Below are 21051 nucleotides of genomic sequence, written 5' to 3' on the forward strand. Positions count from 1 at the left end.
GCCACTGGCAAGGGAGTGACAATCACAGCCAAGTTGGCGTCTACCATCTGTTACATGACATTGGCAGCTTTTCCAGCACTGACTATTGGTGTTAACTGAAATATACAGCAAACACCCAGTCTGTATGGAGAAGGTTCATCCTGTGAGTCCTCTCCATACACCCCTTGCTGCAGGCTGATGTACTATGATATTGGTTTTACGGATAGGGGTTAAGTTTGTTTCTTGAGTAGTGATGTCAGCAACTTTGCCTCTACTGTGAGGGGTCCTGCAGAAAAAATGGTTATTTTTTTGTCTAAAAGTACTTGTTCTATACCGGTCCTTAGTCTCCAGCTGGCTATATATACAGTATATACAGACGGAGACCTTGTGAAGAAGTCTGAAGTTACTAATCATGTGTTCTGTCCTTCTCCTCCGTCCTTCACCACAGTGTCGGACTGGCCCACCAGAGCATCGGAGAATCCTCCGGTGGGCCCCATGTTCTAACACTTTATAATGGGCCCCAATGATCTTCATTTGGAAATGAGTGGAGTAATAATTTAATATTCAATATTATACAGTAGATTATTACATCTTGTTGATGATACATCTTAAATGATATGATTTGTTTAATGGTATTTTATGGTTGAAGGGTGGGTAGATCACCGCCTCTTGTAGGACCAACCTATGTCAATCCAACTCTGCTTCACCATACTTACCGTTGAGTGAGTGCTATGTAGCATATAAAGGCAGTGATTACCAGGTGCCATAGGGAGAAGCAGATCCTCCGCTCTACTCAAGACCCCCCAAAAAGGGGCTGTTTCCTCCTGAAACTACAGTGCTTTTAAATGTCCCCCAGAAAAAAACTAATAAAAAACACTAAATAACACACACACGCATAAATTTACATATATATTAACATTTGAATAATCAAAAAAATCTCCCTGCCCACAAGAAAGCCAAACATCAACAAAGCCACCCCCATATTACACATAGCGACCATTAGAACACAACACCAGATCCATTAATTAGGTTCAACGAAGCGCAAAATCGTCATGTGACTTAGATCTTTAGAAAACGACTCGGCCCCATGATAGCAACTCACGCGTTTCACATCAACGAGATCCTCGGTCACAGCTTGATGCCCTCTATGACTAAGAGTCTCACGTGGGCGAAACGCGTCAGTGGCTTTAATGTCCATATGTTTCATCTTCCCTTCCATGTTTTGCCTGGATGCCGGATTAGTTTTTTTTTGTTTTGTTTTGGATATACATGACAATCTCTGGTCCCAAGTCAGCGCCGCGGCGTGCAGATGGTTGTATGACGCAGGGGAGCCGCCATTTATTCGTTTCTTTCTCTTCTTCTAACAAACCAATAGAAAATGTTAACTACGAACTAGTCCTATGTGTAACAGGAAAACAAAAAGTTTTAGGAAGAGCATCCAAAAAATGGTGGGAACGTTATACACCAATGTCTCCAATAGCTAAAGATACTGGGGCAGATTTACTAACCCGGTCCATTCGCGATCCAGCGGCGCGTTCTCTGCACTGGATTCGGGTCTTCCGGCGATTCACTAAGGCAGTTCCTCCGACGTCCACCAGGTGGCGCTGCTGCACTGAAGAGCATCGGAACGCACTGGAGTTCACCGAGCTGGGCTGAGTGAAGGTAAGGGCGTGTCCAGCGACAATTTTTTTTTAAAAATGCGTCGGTTTCTCCGAATCCGTCAGGTTTTCGTTCGGTCACGCCCCCCGATTTCCGTCACGTGCATGCTGGCGCCGTTGCGCCACAATCCAATCGTGTGCGCCAAAATCCCGGGGCAATACAGGGAAAATCGTCGCAAATCGGAAATATTCGGGTAACACGTCGGGAAACCGCGAATCGGGCCCTTAGTAAATGACCCCCAATGATGTCATAAACATCTTTCTACCTCTGGTCTTCCCCGAGTTACGGTCAAAGATCTTAATAATTTAATAATAATTCTTTATTTATATAGCGCACACAGATTACGCAGCGCTGCACAGAGCTTGTCAAATTGGTCCTTGTCCCCATGGGGCTCACAATCTAATCAACCTACCAGTATGTTTTTGGAGTGTGGGAGGAAACCGGAGTACCTGGAGGAAACCCAAGCGAACACGGAGAGAACATACAAACTCTTTGCAGATGTTGACCTGGGTGGGATTCGAACCCAGGACTCCAGTGCTGCAAGGTGCTGCCCACTCAGCCACCGTGCCGCCCTATCTTTTCGTGTAACTGATGTCTTACTACAACCCCCCTGGGTTTATGTTTGTTTTAAAATTGGTTTAAAATTTGGGTTTTTTTTTTTTTAAATTAAAAATATCTCAGAAGTAGGACTGGAGGTCGTCCTAACCGCGTGGATGAGGATTTACCAATAAGGGTCTGGGCGGTGCCTGGTCTTGTTTCGATTATTCTTGGAGGCGGGACAACACAATGGGGCACATATACTAAAGGTTCGAATCGTGTTTTTTCAGCCGGGTTTCCCGAATGTTTCTGATTTGCGCCAAATTGCCCCGGGATTTTGGTGCACGCAATCAGATTGTGGCACATCGGCGCCGGCTTTCACGCAACAGAAATCGTGAGGCGTGTCAGTCAAAAACCCGACGGATTCGGATAAGCCGCGGAATTAAAAAAAAAAAAAATTGTGTCGTAAAAATAGCACTCACATACACCGAGACGGAGGAGGTGAGCTCCGGCGGACTTCAGCGCAGCAGCGACACCTGGTGGACGTTGGGTGCACGACCTTAGTGAATCCTGGCCGGACCCGAATCAGTGTCGGAGAACGCGCCGCTGGATCGTGACTGGACCGGGTAAGTAAATCTGCCCCATTGTATTTAAGTCTTCTCCGCAGATATTCCTTTCTTCCTTCAGTTCCATCAGCTCGGTCATCTCTGGATTGTCCATTATTTTGGTTTTGTGAGGATTCTTATCTCCAAATGTGACATCACTCGGGAGTTCAGAAAATCTCTGTCTTGCAATGATGGATAAGTATGGAGAGAGCGGCCAGCAGGATGGTGACCGACAGCCCCAGGCGGATGACAGTCTGAAGATCTGAGATGCTCGGAGGGTTTTCAGAACTTCCTGGAGAGAGAGAAATATTTTACTTTTTACTAGTAATAAAATTTGAGATTTATCTACAAGATTGTTCATTTTCTTATCTACAGTAATGTCCTGCAGACAGGACAGACCATCGCAGATGTTCTCCTCCTCACTAGGTATCTCCCTCCCTTTACACATGGCCCCATATCTCACGGCTGAATGTAATGCAGAGAACTCCTTGTGTTCATAGTATCATAGTTTATACGGTTGAATAAAGAGACAAATGTCCATCAAGTGCAACCAAGGAAGGGAAGGGATTGGACAAGGAAGGGATTGGATGAGGAAGGGATTTAGGGGAAACAATTCTATATAACATAACCAGCAATGTTATTTAGGTGTAAAAAGGCATCTAGACCCTTCTTGAAGCTCTCTGCTGTCCCTGCTGTGACCAGTGCCTGAGCTCTCTGCTGTCCCTGCTGTGACCAGCGCCTGAGCTCTCTGCTGTCCCTGCTGTGACCAGCGCCTGAGCTCTCTGCTGTCCCTGCTGTGACCAGCGCCTGAGCTCTCTGCTGTCCCTACTGTGACCAGCGCCTGAGCTCTCTGCTGTCCCTGCTGTGACCAGCGCCTGAGCTCTCTGCTGTCCCTGCTGTGATCAGCGCCTGAGCTCTCTGCTGTCCCTGCTGTGACCAGCGCCTGAGCTCTCTGCTGTCCCTGCTGTGACCAGCGCCTGAGCTCTCTGCTGTCCCTGCTGTGACCAGCACCTGAGCTCTCTGCTGTCCCTGCTGTGATCAGCGCCTGAGCTCTCTGCTGTCCCTGCTGTGACCAGCGCCTGAGCTCTCTGCTGTCCCTGCTGTGACCAGCACCTGAGCTCTCTGCTGTCCCTGCTGTGATCAGCGCCTGAGCTCTCTGCTGTCCCTGCTGTGACCAGCGCCTGAGCTCTCTACTGTCCCTGCTGTGACCAGCGCCTGAGCTCTCTGCTGTCCCTGCTGTGACCAGCACCTGAGCTCTCTGCTGTCCCTGCTGTGACCAGCGCCTGAGCTCTCTGCTGTCCCTGCTGTGACCAGCGCCTGAGCTCTCTACTGTCCCTGCTGTGACCAGCGCCTGAGCTCTCTGCTGTCCCTGCTGTGACCAGCGCCTGAGCTCTCTGCTGTCCCTGCTGTGACCAGCGCCTGAGCTCTCTGCTGTCCCTGCTGTGACCAGCACCTGAGCTCTCTGCTGTCCCTGCTGTGACCAGCGCCTGAGCTCTCTGCTGTGACCAGCGCCTGAGCTCTCTGCTGTCCCTGCTGTGACCGGCCCCTGAGCTCTCTGCTGTCCCTGCTGTGACCGGCCCCTGAGCTCTCTGCTGTCCCTGCTGTGACCAGCGCCTGAGCTCTCTGCTGTCCCTGCTGTGACCAGCGCCTGAGCTCTCTGCTGTCCCTGCTGTGACCAGCGCCTGAGCTCTCTGCTGTCCCTGCTGTGACCAGCGCCTGAGCTCTCTGCTGTCCCTGCTGTGACCAGCGCCTGAGCTCTCTGCTGTCCCTGCTGTGACCAGCGCCTGAGTTCTCTGCTGTCCCTGCTGTGACCAGCGCCTGAGCTCTCTGCTGTCCCTGCCGTGACCAGCGCCTGAGCTCTCTGCTGTCCCTGCCGTGACCAGCGCCTGAGCTCTCTGCTGTCCCTGCTGTGCTCCTGAGCTCTCTGCTGTCCCTGCTGTGACCAGCGCCTGAGCTCTCTGCTGTCCCTGCTGTGACCAGCGCCTGAGCTCTCTGCTGTCCCTGCTGTGACCAGCGCCTGAGCTCTCTGCTGTCCCTGCTGTGACCAGCGCCTGAGCTCTCTGCTGTCCCTGCTGTGACCAGCGCCTGAGTTCTCTGCTGTCCCTGCTGTGACCAGCGCCTGAGCTCTCTGCTGTCCCTGCCGTGACCAGCGCCTGAGCTCTCTGCTGTCCCTGCCGTGACCAGCGCCTGAGCTCTCTGCTGTCCCTGCTGTGACCAGCGCCTGAGCTCTCTGCTGTCCCTGCTGTGACCAGCGCCTGAGCTCTCTGCTGTCCCTGCTGTGAGCAGCGTCTGAGCTCTCTGCTGTCCCTGCTGTGACCAGCGCCTGAGCTCTCTGCTGTCCCTGCTGTGACCAGCGCCTGAGCTCTCTGCTGTCCCTGCTGTGACCAGCGCCTGAGCTCGGCTATTCCACAGATTGACAGTAAAGAAGCCCTGTCGCCTCCGGTAATTAAACCTTGTTTTCTCCAGACGGAGACAGTGCCCCCTCATCTTTTGATTTGATTTAATCTGAAACAACTTACCACCATAATTTTTTGTATGGACCATTCATATATTTATATACATTAATCATGTCCCCTCGTAGTCGTCGCTTTTCCAGACTAAATAAATCTAGTTGTTTTGATCTTTCCTCATAACTAAGACCCTCCATACCCCTTATCATCTTTGTGGCTCTATGATGAACCCTCTCCAGCTCCAGAACCTCCTTTTTATGGACCGGTGCCCGGTACCAATGCCTTGTACAGTGGTAATATTACATCCCTATCACGAGAGTCCAGACCACTGCTGATACATGACAAGATCCTACTAGCTTTAGAGGCAGCTGATTGACATTGCATACTGTTATTCAATTTATGATCTACTAGTACCCCCAGGTGTTGACCTGGTTTGGCGCCCTAAGCTTGACCATAGTGAAGCAGTAAAATTAGGAAGCAATTATTTTACTTACATAACATTGGAATTTATTATCCATCATCACTAATGTAAGATTAGACCTACATGGACCTACCATGGGTGATGCCACTGAGGTCCCACCATCCATCTGTACAGTGCTTGTGGATGTACATGTAAGATGCTTCATCCATAAGAATAGATCATAAAATCCATAATATTTGTGAACCGTCTGAGAAGGAGCTGACCCTAGTTTCAAGGTGTTGCTCTCAAGTTGCCTCCTTATGAAACCATTTTCTGCAAGATTTTTAGGCTCCATTATGATGGGACCTTTAGAGGATCCCCATTGGCTCTGGACGACTCGTACAATCCTGATCCCCATAGTTTGGTGTTGTATAAATAACCATTGGAGATACCTAAATCCTCTCTTAGGACCCATGACATTCACTACTATCGATCGTCTAGATAAATTGTATCGTTACGATAGAATCCTCCTTACTTTTCAGTCGGACTTGGTAATGTTGAGTACATAGGTGGCCCCATTGGCTGGTGAAGAGTTCCGCTTTGTAGTCGTTCTGATCTTTACTGGTCAGGTTGATAAATCTTAGCGATCCATCGTCCATGGCGGAGACTCTCCCGAGATAGCTGGAGCTTTGGCGATACATAACGCCTCCTGGTTGTGTTATTGCTATGTGATCGATGTTATTAATGTCCCAGGTAACTCTTACAACGCTCGATCGTCTCGCCAGGTTCAAAATAACATCCTGTCCCAGACGACTAGATAATTGTAATAATTGTATGGTGGGACTGCAGGCTTCTTCAGGAACTATAAAATACAAAGGTAAGTATCAGCATAGCAACTCACAACTACACAAAACCCAGGCCTAAGACCAGAGCTAAGATCTTAGCCAATCATCTGAAAGAGATCACAAGGCGAGTCAACGGGTATTTGTGATGGTACATGAGCCATGTGATTCCTCCCAGCCAATCCCTGAGGATCTACAGCAAAGTGCAACGGAAAGGAGAGCAGACACTAGGGGAGGAGGTGGAGGAGCTCCTAAATTGTGGTTCTCAATCCTGGGGATGGTTGATTTGTGGAGTTTCAAGGAGGTTTGAACTGTTCCACTTGTGAGGTAAGGCGAGCCTTAGTATAATGGTTTGGCCCCAGAGTAATTCAAGATGGTACAGGGCAAGATTGTCCATTTTCCGAAACCTATTTTTGCTAAAGTGGCGGAGCCACTGAGCCCATGAGAAGACATCTATACCCTGACCACCATGTGTCAATCAGAAATCAGGTCATTAACCGAGGGCTATATAAAGGTGGCAGAGTAAGTTAGGGAGACGACTGAAGGGGCGGATTCTAAGGAGGAGTCTACAGAAAAGAGGAATTTTAACATTTTTCCTTTTTCCATGTAGTGACCAAAAATTGTTCCAGGGACAGGACTCCAATCATCATAGTTATATAAGTAGTTATATAAGATGCAAGGAGTCCCTTCTTCCCCTTGGAACAGCAGTGCTGCATAGCACAACAGCCCTACTGATGTTCTGCTGGGAAGAAGGGACTTCCATTTATAACTATTACACTTAGAGTACTCTGAACAATTAAGTTAATTTGCACCATGAAATTCGGCCACCACATGGTCCGAAATTCGCAGACCAACCATGACCGTAGAAGAAATTAAAGTCACAAAAAGAAGACTTTGTATTAAAAAAAATATAAAGAGAGATCAGTGGCTTCCAATAAAATTGGCTCTAGTGTGTGCATAGATAGATAGATACTAGTGATGAGTGGACCCAAACCGCAAAGTTCAGGCATGTACAAAAAATTTGGGCTTTGGGTTAACTCATCACTAAGCACAAAGTTTGGGTCCCCCAGCACCAGGTTTGGGTTTGGATCATCCCCCCCCCCCCCCACACACCCTGTTGGCGCCTATGATCAGTGCTGGAACTAATTGTGGGTGTTAACTATTTAAATGCAGCTGTGAAAGACCCCATCAGCATTTAAATACCTAAACCCCATGCCACCATTGGCTCCGTGTCGGTGCTGACTAGATGTCACTGGTGGGGAGTCCCGGACCACAATGAGGTTTTAAAATTTCGATTTGGCTGCACCCAAACCCGAATATTGATGGGTCTGCTCATCACTAATTGTGAATCAAATAGATACATTGGTGGCGATTATGAAAGAGGAAGTAAGTGAATCCAGACTTACCAACACTTGGGGAGATTCCAGGGCGCTCTATAAATTGGAGAAGCAAAGTTTAGAATTTTTTATGAAGTGAAACTTCCTTTTTTTTTATAGTACACACAACGAGGCTGCCGCTTTATGATATCACACTAATATTATAACTTTTTATGTTCCCCCCTCTATTAGTCCGTGTAGACCAGGTCCCCTCAGATCTCCTGACCACTACATCCCGTTTCCGAGGTTCAGCTCGGTTTGGCCATAGTCATCAGCAGGAAGGAGAGTTTTTAAAATACAAAGCTGTCTATAGATGACCAATAAGAAGTGCAGATCAGCTCATGGACCAGATTAGGAGAATTGTCTTGTGCCACCTTTAAAATTTGTAACAGAAAATAGCAAAGTTTGGGTTCATATCAAACTTTGTGGCTCCGGTATAACTGGCAAAGTCGCCAGCAGGACCGATTGCAAGTGTTACTGCTTGGAGAACCGAAACCCAGACCCAAACAGGTTTGTTAATCATCCAAACCCCGATTCTGACGGTCCCGCTCTTCACTACTCACCATCAATCCTGAGATCATAGAGTTGTATGCAGAGAAAGCGCTTGCTATCATACAGCTCAGCTCTGTAGACCCGCACATCCTCCACCCTTAGCTGTGCAATCACTAAGGAGCCATCGCTTATGCTGAAGAGTCTTCCAGGGTATTTGTAGCTGTATTGCCCCAGCTCTAGTTTTTGTCCTGGTCTTGTAACCGCAATGATATGATTCTTAAACTCCCACACGACGTACGAGAGAGTCTGAGTCCGGTTAACTCGTAGTACGACATCTTCTCCTTCATCCAAAGTGAGAGACGTTGTCGATCCACAACCGGAAATATCTAGAATCAGAACATTGGTTTAGGTAAAACTTCAGGACCTTCAGAATAGTGTGAGTGGTGGTGATGGGGTTATCTGATGCCAGTATTCTGGAATAATTGTGGGGTAGGATCAGGGGCACAGTCATCTTCTACAAAGCAGGACCGGATACTTAAAACAAATGGGGCAGATTTACTTACCCGGTCCTGTCGCGATCCCGCGGTGCGTTGTCCGACGAGGATTCAGGTCCGGCGCGATTCACTAGGATCGTGCGTCCGAGTTCCTGGATGTGTGGCTTCTGCGCCGAGGTCCACCGGAGTTCACCTTCTTCTTTCCGGTGCTAATCTTGTGACACATTTCCTTTTTTAAATTCCGCGGATTATCCGAATCCGTCGGGTTGTCCGGCGGCTACGCCCCACGATTTCTGTCTCATACAAGCCGGCAACGAAGCGCCACAATCCGATTGCATGCGCCAAAAACCCGGGGCGATTCAGGGCATAAGAGAAATATTCGGGAAACCCGACATAAATGAGCCCCAAAGTCTCTTCACATCCGATTTCAGGAGTGAGACATTGCATGAAGGACCCATCCACTAATTTGATATAACTACTGGATGGGACAGAGGGGCAGAAGAAAGTTAAAGTTTATCCCTGATAACATCCTGTGAAGCTACAGCATGAAGGGGCTCTGATAACACACCCATAGCCTTTCTGTCTCATTAGCATAATTATACAAGTTGATATTAGAAGGGAGGAAGCCATGCATAACAGATAGAAGAAGATTCCCACAGTCCCGGTGCCGGGATCTATGAGTAATGTCCCTGGTTATCAGGCTTCATTTCCTTTCAATGGTCACTGCCCCCAGGTCAGGGATCGGGTGACAAAGGCTTCCACTACAGAAATATTCCATTCCACTGTATAAAATATATACATGGTAAAGTCTGGGGACCCCTTTTTCCTAAAAATTGTAAGAAATTAGTGCAACTTTTATGATTTTTTTCAATTTCAAGACATTTGGAATTTTTTTCCAGCTTCCTAGTACATTGCACAATATATTGAATAGTGATATTAGGAAGTACATTTAGTCCCACAAAAAAATAAGCCCCCATGCAGTTCTGTAAAAGGAAAGTTAAAAACAAATGAAAAAACATGAACATTTTATAGTGAAAGGGGTCGTCTTCCTTGGTCAATCCCTTTCTTCTTAGACGTGACTCCCAACAATGATCTTACCACTGGACATCTACCATCTTTGTCCCCTTCCCCCATCCCTTGGGATATCTATTATCCTAGTGTCCAGTTTGTCTGCAGTGCCCCCGCAGGACAATCTAAGTATAGCACAGTGACCAATGAAGTCTATAGTTCGATGCTTCGCCTTTGATGAAGGATTTCTTTCTAGTTACTTCCCTAAAAGGTGGTTTCACAATGACTTTTCTTAAGCAGACGTAACACAGGCAGCGTCTTCCTAATATGAAACACTCGGAGACAAGTTATCACCGACTAATATTCCTCACAAAACAACATGAAAAATTCTAAAATAAAAAACTTACATTTCATGAAACACAGAAGGAGAATCCAGCAGTAGAGCGAGAAGACGTTACTCATCCTCTGGAGAGACATCTCCACCTCCAGGAGCCGCCACTTCCCTCTGGTTTATATATTACACCTAAACGTCACCAGCCCAGATGATCCTGCCCCCCGGCTGTAGGGACCAACCAAATGCTCCATCACAGATGGCATCAACAACGTCATGGGGGATTTTTATAAAAACATTCTTGAGATTGAATCAGCCCAAATGGTTGGCTCTACCAAACACAAAACTCTAGATAAGGGAATGTACCAAACACATGCACATCTCTCTAGGTACAATCTGCTCTATAACATGCTGCCTGCAGATAGGACACTATGCATTTCTAGTAATCAACACTTACATCAGGGATCAGGGTGACGAGAAGGGTCTCTTAATGATAGTTATGGTCACGAGTGCCCAGCCGAATGCTGCCCAATACTGGGTATCTAAAGCTGTAGCCACTTCTTTGTACAAGACAAAACCAATGTCCTAAAACTATTTAAGGGGATACTCTAGGGCAGTGGTGGCGAACCTATGGCACTGGTGCCAGAGGCGGCACTCAGAGCCCTTTCTGTGGGCACCCAGGCCATCACCCCAGCATGAAGTTCACCAGATAGGACTCAAAGAGTTCCTACAGAATTTTCCTACAATGATAGGCGAATTTGCCCTCCTCCTTCCAACTGCGTTGGTGTCCTTAGGAGGCTGAACGATTGAAAGTTGTCAAAGAACAAGGAGAAATAAATTACTGCTTAAATTGCTGTGCTGGCACTTTGCAATAAATAAGTGGCTTTTGGTTGAGGTTTGGGCACTCAGGCTCTAAAAGGTTCTCCATCACTGCTCTAGGGACACTGCTGCTGGCTTGGATGTGGAAGCCTTTTGCTCATCAGTTGTGCACTTCAAGGGTTACACCATGTAGCACACAACAAGCTGATCCTGTGTCTCCTTCTGGTGAGAGGTACTGCCATGGGGTCCGCGATGACCCCACATATTACATCTTACCTCTGCTGGTGGATGCCACATGCTATGGATATAGATGATGTCCTAGAGCTAAACATCAATGAGCTTGGACTTAGGTTCACCAGTTAAACTAAAAAAAAGACTCACTGACTTTCCTGGACCTCAAAATCCACAAGATGGAGGATGGTACATTATGGACTGTACAATACACTCGTAGTGAGAAAAAACTACATACAGCCTTCTGCGGTGGGAGAGTTGTCCTCACCAGAGCGACCCTAGAGGGCAGTTTCCTCGAATGATAAATGTAACAAATTGCAGAACTTTGTTAGAAATGTTACACAAACATAAAATAATATGTAATATGTAGCCAAAAACCATTCGCCTGGTTCTCCACCACATTAGAGATCACAATAAACCTGACACTCCAGTTGTGTTTCCTGTTCGGGAAAAACATGGAGGAACACAAAACCCTTCCTTTCTAGGAACCAGAATGAATCAGACGTCCAAAACCAGGGCTCCCCATTGGGATGATTTGAAGCTTAGTGGATCTATAGATCTATAGGTTAGACTACATCCATCCCAGTGATCATAACAATCATTTCTCCTGCTTCATTGGACTTCTCTATAAAGGAAACCTGTTGCCAGGTTTTACCCCACTAAACTACTAGTCCCCTTAGGTCAGGTATAAAATTTCCTTTCTAGAATTCATTATTTTATGTAAAATCTCCCCTTTTACCTATAAAAAATCTCTTCCAAAGTCAGTGAAAAATGACTCTTCTCACCTCTTTCTCACATGGGATGAGTCAAGTTTAGTGGTTAGTTAAGTGGTTGCAGTGGGGTGTTACTTTACAAGCCTCGATCTTCTGTTCTATAGCACCCAGAGACATGTTCCTGATTCATATTAAAGATAAAGGGGCACATTTACTTATCCGGCCGATGGAGATCACCCGAAGTGCATTGTTCCGACGATCATGCACTGTAGCTCAGGCGCCTGATATCCTGCATGTGTCGCTTCCCCGCTCAGGTCCCCGGAGTTCACCTTCTTCTTCCTGGTGCATGTAAGTGCATTGGTTGCGAGACAATTTTAAAGTTAAATCCCGCACTCAGTCCGAATCCATCGGATCATCCGACGGCCACATCCCCTGATTTTTGTCGCATGAAAGCCGCTGCGATTCTGCCCAAATCCGATCGCGTGCGACACAATCCCCTTCAAAATGCCTGTCCCAGCCGTGCATTCCCTGAAAACATCGGGAAGTCAGACGGAAATGCGATCCGAGGACCCTTAGTAAATAAGCCCAAAAGATCTCATCTTTCAGAGCACATCAGCCTCATAGGGGCTCATTTACTAAGGGCCCCGCAGACCACACTTTCGTCAGACATCACGACGATTTCCGTTTTGCGCCGCTGGGACAGGGTTTTAAAAAGGGTTTTTTGGCGCACACGATCGGATTTAGGCGCCGACTTTCATGCGGCACAAATCGGGGGTGCAGGCTTTTGGACTATCTGACGGATTCGGAGAAACCGCAGGATTTAACTTAAAAATTGTGTCGCAAGCCAAGCACTTACAAGCATCGGGAAGAAGAGGGTGAACTCCGGGGACCTGAGCAGGGAAGCGGCACATGCAGGAGATCGGGGGCACGATCTTCAGGAATCGCAGCAGAGTTCATCCTTGTCGGACAGTCCGGATCGGGGATTGCGCAGGGACCGGGTAAGTAAATGTGCCCCATAATGTTTCTGTGAGCTACGGGACTGAAAATACAGAGATTCTTTAAAAAAACGGAATCTTTATCTGCTTCTTGCATTTCCAACGGTGCATTTAGCTGCCTGTATCTCAGGATCTGTATCTCACAGACCCATTAGCCTTATGTCATGTGACAGACGAGATGCGGCGTGATCCGCGCAGGTGCAGTGGATTCCAGCCCAGGGCCAGCGCATTCACAGGTGACATGGACATGCAGGAGGCGTCTCTGCAGAGGTTACTCAGAGCCCGTAGCTCACAAGGGCTACTCCACACCCTGAGTAGCCCCTGCGGGTAATTTGCATAAACATGTAATAATGTTTAAAAACCAAATGACAAGATTCCTGAAAATAAAATAAAAAATCTCAGGGATAAGGAACACATCGGAAATCTAGCTCTGGATCTACTAAGAAATGGTAAATTCTAGATGGTGGATTAAACAATAAGAGATGAAATATTCGGTATTCGGTTTCATCACGGGACCTGCAGAGAGGCCTGAAAATGTTGTTGTCTATAAGTACATAGTAATGACAAGGGAAGGACGACATGTACCGCTATGTGTCATGGTGGGGGAGGGGGTTATCAGGCGTCCGGCGCAGATACAGGAAAGTCTCGCTCACAACAGGATGGAAACATATACAAGGGAAGCCGATGGCACAGATCTCAGGGAAAGTGAGAAGAGCAAAAATAACAAATAATAGCAAAAATTGTAACAGATGCAACACGGAAAACGGAAGCCGCTTACTCCGAATAACGAAGCGGAGGAGACTCCGAGAAATACAGAAACAGGGAAGTTTCTGGGTAATTTAACCCAACAACGAGAATCTGGAGACATCCCCTCCCCCCTTACCTGTAGATGTCATTAAAATATACAAAATGTACCCCCAAATTTATTAAACTTATTATACAATAATCAGAGCCCCAGGGCCGGTTCTAGACAAAGTGGGGCCCTGGGCAAAACTAAAAGTGGGGCCCTGAAATAAAACTATTTTATGACCAGTCACAGTCAGTAAGAGGCTCCATTCAATATGGTAAAACAATCTGCAATATGGGAGAATTTAATAGGAGATGATCGGGAGATTGATGGGCAGCACGGTGGCTCGGTGGTTAGCACTACAGCCTTGCAGCGCTGGTCAACATCTGCAAAGATGGATATTTTGTCGCGTTATTGGCCAGAGCAATTTTTGTCATTTTGACGTTTAAAAATTAACTCGAAATTACAGAAGAAAGAATTAAAGTAAACCCAAACAAACCACATATTTCCTGAAAGCAGACACTTGCCCCATTTACAAAAGAGTTTATAGACATAGGCGCCTTCATGCAATTTTGAATCAAACTGAAACATTTTATAAAAAAATACTTAACATTTGACTTTGATGACAAAAAATGTGCTCCAAACAGAAAATATTTACCTTCACATCTCCAAAATGTAATAGATGGACGTGTGTAGAGCTCACAAATGCCTCATATTGATATGTTCACATAAATAAATCCACATAATATCACTAATATGTAATAACTAGATATCTGCTTTTCAGCTACAAATAATAAGACAGTCACAACCTGCTAAATATATCAATAAAACAGAATAAAAAGTAAAGGCGCCATAAAACCTATAGAATAGAAAGCAGACAACCAGGCGATGCATTCGGCAATCAACATTCAAAATTTCCTCTAAAATATGTACAAATCCAGATACTTATATAAAGAAAATGTACTTTCCTAAACCAGTAAGATGTGAGGAGATCATACAGACCCCACACCAATATACAGTATTCACCAAAATATGCAGCAAAGGGAACGTTACATCCACAGGGGGCGCCAAAGTATTTGTGCAGAAAATTGCACTGAGCGTCACAAATATCTATCATGTATGATCCCTTACACAATGGTGACCCTAATAATAACTATGTATCCATAAACCAATATAATGAGATAATACAAGTCACTTATAGATGTGCGCCAATGTATTATCCGCACAATAACAGAACCCTCCGCGCTTCATAAGGATGAGAGTGAGAACGTCATAACATGGGTGTAAGTAATGGGGGATGATGGGAAATAAAACTTTATTCCAGAACATGTGTGTGTATTTGGTGTTACATATAACTTTATGGACATTGTTCTGGGTCGTGGTGTTAATATATAATAGCGACATCAGGCGAAGAGGATCGGATGTTCATCGTATCAGTCAATTTTCACAAAAAAAACTAAAAGGCAATAAGAGAGAAAGCGTGTTCTCAGATAGTTCTTAGATAGCCAGGCACCTGTACATGCTTGCTATGGAATCACCTTGTTTGTCATACGCTATTTTTTAATTGCATTGAATAAAATTGCGGTTTTATTACTATTACCATTAGTGCTCAGTCTGTTCTCTCTTTATTGGTATGGTCAGTTCTCTGAGCGGATGCTTGTATACTGATGTGTGCCCTGTTATCTTATGGCACTTGCTTTTCTATGTTATGTCATTTACTTGTGCTTAGATAGTTCTGCACAGAGAAGGGTTAAAAACATGAATATTAGGTGATATTATCCCTTCTCAGAATGTAGTAACATATAAAGTGAATATTTCCATTATCTGTGAGGTGCAGCAGCTCCTGTGTGCAGCAAATTCTCCCTGCAGCCTGATGGCTAAGAATCTGGATTGTGGGGGGGGTGCATATTTCAGAGGACTGTATCTCTGGCTCTGTGATGCATAGAACCGCACTTATTTTTTCCTATGAAAGAAGAGATTCTCCTCTTTTATATGAATCTATGTTTCTAAGTGTCAGGAAAATGGAGATAATAACTGTTAAATGTCCATCGGGAGTGATTTTTATATATAAGAATGGCACCTGATATTCTCACTTTAAACCTGAATATCTCTGGATCCATGGCACCTAGAAACACAATTCAAGATTCATCTAAAAGAAGAGAATCATCCCTTTCAGGGAGGGGGGCAGTTGCCCACTTTGCCTACCCATAGCGCCGGCCCTGACGCAGAGCCCCCCCTCTAATTGGTTTATAAATGCAGCCACATAACCCGGAGCACTTTCACCAAATCCATGTTATTTTCTAGTGTCCACCATTGTTGTTATAATATATACAGCACTGCACCCAAATTATAATATAGTGTGTACCCCATTAATATATACAGCACTGCCCCCAAATCATGATATAGTGTGTACCCCATTAATAAATACAGCACTGCACCCAAATTATAATATAGTGTGTACCCCATTAATATATACAGCACTGCCCCCAAATCATGATATAGTGTGTATCCCATTAATATATACAGCACTGCCCCCAAATCATGATATAGTGTGTACCCCATTAATATATACAGCACTGCCCCCAAATCATGATATAGTGTGTACCCCATTAATATATACAGCACTGCACCCAAATTATAATATAGTGTGTACCCCATTAATATATACAGCACTGCACCCAAATTATAATATAGTGTGTACCCCATTAATATATACAGCACTGCCCCCAAATCATGATATAGTGTGTACCCCATTAATATATACAGCACTGCACCCAAATTATAATATAGTGTGTACCCCATTAATATATACAGCACTGCCCCCAAATCATGATATAGTGTGTACCCCATTAATATATACAGCACTGCCCCCAAATCATGATATAGTGTGTATCCCATTAATATATACAGCACTGCCCCCAAATCATGATATAGTGTGTACCCCATTAATATATACAGCACTGCCCCCAAATCATGATATAGTGTGTATCCCATTAATATATACAGCACTGCACCCAAATTATAATATAGTGTGTATCCCATTAAAATATACAGCACTGCACCCAAATCATGATATATTGTGTATCCCACTAATATATACAGCACTGCCCCCAAATTATAATATAGTGTGTATCCCATTAATATATACAGCACTGCACCCAAATCATGATATAGTGTGTACCCCATTAATATATACAGCACTGCACCCAAATTATAATATAGTGTGTATCCCATTAATATATACAGCACTGCACCCAAATCATGATATAGTGTGTACCCCATTAATATATACAGCACTGCCCCCAAATCATGATATAGTGTGTACCCCATTAATATATACAGCACTGCCCCCAAATCATGATATAGTGTGTACCCCATTAATATATACAGCACTGCCCCCAAATCATGATATAGTGTATACCCCATTAATATATACAGCACTGCACCCAAATTATAATATAGTGTGTACCCCATTAATATATACAGCACTGCACCCAAATTATAATATAGTGTGTATCCCATTAATATATACAGCACTCCCCCCAAATCATGATATAGTGTGTACCCCATTAATATATACAGCACTGCCCCCAAATCATGATATAGTGTGTACCCCATTAATATATACAGCACTGACCCCAAATCATGATATAGTGTGTACCCTATTAATATATACAGCACTGCCCCCAAATCATGATATAGTGTGTACCCCATTAATATATACAGCACTGCCCCCAAATCATGATATAGTGTGTACCCCATTAATATATACAGCACTGCCCCCAAATCATGATATAGTGTGTACCCCATTAATATATACAGCACTGCCCCCAAATCATGATATAGTGTGTACCCTATTAATATATACAGCACTGCCCCCAAATCATGATATAGTGTGTACCCCATTAATATATACAGCACTGCCCCCAAATCATGATATAGTGTGTACCCTATTAATATATACAGCACTGCCCCCAAATCATGATATAGTGTGTACCCCATTAATATATACAGCACTCCCCCCAAATCATGATATAGTGTGTACCCCATTAATATATACAGCACTGCCCCCAAATCATGATATAGTGTGTACCCCATTAATATATACAGCACTGCCCCCAAATTATAATATAGTGTGTACCCCATTAATATATACAGCACTGCCCCCAAATCATGATATAGTGTGTACCCCATTAATATATACAGCACTGCCCCCAAATCATGATATAGTGTGTACCCCATTAATATATACAGCACTGCCCCCAAATCATGATATAGTGTGTACCCCATTAATATATACAGCACTGCCCCCAAATTATAATATAGTGTGTACCCCATTAATATATACAGCACTGCCCCCAAATCATGATATAGTGTGTACCCCATTAATATATACAGCACTGCCCCCAAATCATGATATAGTGTGTACCCCATTAATATATACAGCACTGCCCCCAAATCATGATATAGTGTGTACCCCATTAATATATACAGCACTGCCCCCAAATTATAATATAGTGTGTACCCCATTAATATATACAGCACTCCCCCCAAATCATGATATAGTGTGTACCCCATTAATATATACAGCACTGCCCCCAAATCATGATATAGTGTGTACCCCATTAATATATACAGCACTGCCCCCAAATCATGATATAGTGTGTACCCCATTAATATATACAGCACTGCCCCCAAATTATAATATAGTGTGTACCCCATTAATATATACAGCACTGCCACCAAATCATGATATAGTGTGTACCCCATTAATATATACAGCACTCCCCCCAAATCATGATATAGTGTGTACCCCATTAATATATACAGCACTGCCCCCAAATCATGATATAGTGTGTACCCCATTAATATATACAGCACTGCCCCCAAATTATAATATAGTGTGTACCCCATTAATATATACAGCACTGCCCCCAAATCATGATATAGTGTGTACCCCATTAATATATACAGCACTGCCCCCAAATCATGATATAGTGTGTACCCCATTAATATATACAGCACTGCCCCCAAATCATGATATAGTGTGTACCCCATTAATATATACAGCACTGCCCCCAAATTATAATATAGTGTGTACCCCATTAATATATACAGCACTCCCCCCAAATCATGATATAGTGTGTACCCCATTAATATATACAGCACTGCCCCCAAATCATGATATAGTGTGTACCCCATTAATATATACAGCACTGCCCCCAAATCATGATATAGTGTGTACCCCATTAATATATACAGCACTGCCCCCAAATCATGATATAGTGTGTACCCCATTAATATATACAGCACTGCCCCCAAATCATGATATAGTGTGTACCCCATTAATATATACAGCACTGCCCCCAAATCATGATATAGTGTGTACCCCATTAATATATACAGCACTGCACCCAAATTATAAGATGCTCATCCCCCATCCGACCGCCTTCATATACAGGTACACAGGAAGTCCCTTGGTTGGGTACAAGATTGGTTCTTTTGGTTTGTACCTAAGTTGAATTTGTATGTAATTTGGAACTGGTATATTATATAATTGTAGCTCCAGATTGATGGACAGTATTGGGCACCAGTGTATAAAAGAACATAGTAAAACTGCAACAGGTGCAGGGAAGAGCAACCAAGATTATCAGGGGAATGGGGGAACTACTGTAGAATACAATGATACAATGATTTAGATACTAAATTTGGGATTATTCAGTTTAGAAAAAAGATGACTGAGGGGAGACCTCATTACAATGTACAAATACCTGAACAAGCTGCACAAGGATCTCTGCAAAGATCTTTTTATACTTAGGCCTATGGGTAAATGTTATTTTAGTGCTGTGTGCAAACTCTCCATGAATCTTTGATTACAAGGTATTTCCTTATCTGCGGTAACCAGCACAGCTGATAAATATATAAATAAATATATAATGACAAAAAATTTATAACATTGATGTAAATGTAATATTTTGGTCATGTCTGATGATGTCACAATGACATAGAACCTCCAGCATGGCTGATGAAGTCACAATGACACAGAACCTCCAGCATGGCTGATGATGTCACAATGACATAGAACCTCCAGCATGTCTGATGATGTGACAATGACATAGAACCTCCAGCATGTCTGATGATGTGACAATGACATAGAACCTCCAGCATGGCTGATGATGTGACAATGACATAGAACCTCCAGCATGTCTGATGATGTGACAATGACATAGAACCTCCAGCATGGCTGATGATGTGACAATGACACAGAACCTCCAGCATGGCTGATGATGTCACAATGACATAGAACCTCCAGCATGTCTGATGATGTGACAATGACATAGAACCTCCAGCATGGCTGATGATGTCACAATGACATAGAACCTCCAGCATGGCTGATGATGTCACAATAGAAAACTGACCAATCAGGAGCAAGAATGCCAGGGGGGCGGGACTTGCCAGAGTATAAAAGGCAGCGCGCGCAGCACCTTCCCCTCATTTGCTCTGGAGACATCGTAGTGACAACATCTACCATGGATCCTATGGATGGAAAACCAGAGAAGAAGAAGAAGACTAAGAAAGGGAGAGTGCGCCGAGTCTTATCCTGGCTCCTCACTCCCTCTAAATGGATTTCTTATCTCCGCCCTCCCAGAGGTAAGAGGTCGCCTTCATTTCGGAGATCAATCTATCTGTACATAGCAGCCAATCACAGCTCAGCTTTGATTTTTTTAGCCACTTATTGGTGTTTTTTCTATTTTTGAGTTTCTGTTCTCTGCTCCCCTCCTTCCACAAGCCGGATCTTTATTATTTTATTTATGAGTCTTATTATCTGACGGACAAATTGTTTAGTTTTTACATCTTTTCCTCTGCCGTCTAAATAATATCTCCCCTTTATTCCTGGTCTGTGCGGTCACGGAGATACCAAATTTATATAGGTTTTATTTGTAGATCTTACAGTTCTAAAAAATGTTTTAATGTTTTGTCCCTAAAGAAATTCTTAGTTTTGCCGTATTCTGAGGCCAGTAACGTTTCCATGGCTCAGTGTGTAAGGTGCCAGGTTTTCATTTTGGTTTTTATTGACACCACGTTGGGGACTGTACGACCTTTTCATTACTTTTTATGCCGTTCTTGGAACGTAAGGTAAACATATAAAAACCAGTCCAGGAACTGTCCAAGAACGCGCCTTGTGACCGCACCCTAAGAGAGGAAACATAAGGGCAAAACATATGTGATAGGGAAAGCAGGGGGTGTTATACATTACCAAGAGGGCGGAGGCAGCAGGGAATAACATGGGATTATTATTCTGAAAGGCACATAAAGGGTTTGATGGATAAAC

The 21051-nt window shown here is 44.3% G+C and overlaps 1 protein-coding gene across 1 annotated transcript; it reads right to left on the reverse strand.

Annotated features, from left to right (window-relative positions):
• Positions 1–875: 875 nt before the first annotated feature.
• On the reverse strand, positions 876–10341 carry LOC140069245 (uncharacterized). The gene is made up of 5 exons (XM_072114709.1): positions 10250–10341; positions 8412–8726; positions 7879–7905; positions 6166–6492; positions 876–3072 (listed from the first exon to the last, which is right to left on the reverse strand). The coding sequence occupies exons 1-5, from the start codon at positions 10317–10319 to the stop codon at positions 2948–2950; spliced, it is 864 nt and encodes a 287-aa protein (XP_071970810.1). The 5' UTR covers positions 10320–10341; the 3' UTR covers positions 876–2947.
• Positions 10342–21051: the final 10710 nt, after the last annotated feature.

This window comes from Engystomops pustulosus, chromosome 7 (assembly GCF_040894005.1).
Source record: "Engystomops pustulosus chromosome 7, aEngPut4.maternal, whole genome shotgun sequence".
Lineage (NCBI taxonomy): Eukaryota > Metazoa > Chordata > Amphibia > Anura > Leptodactylidae > Engystomops > Engystomops pustulosus.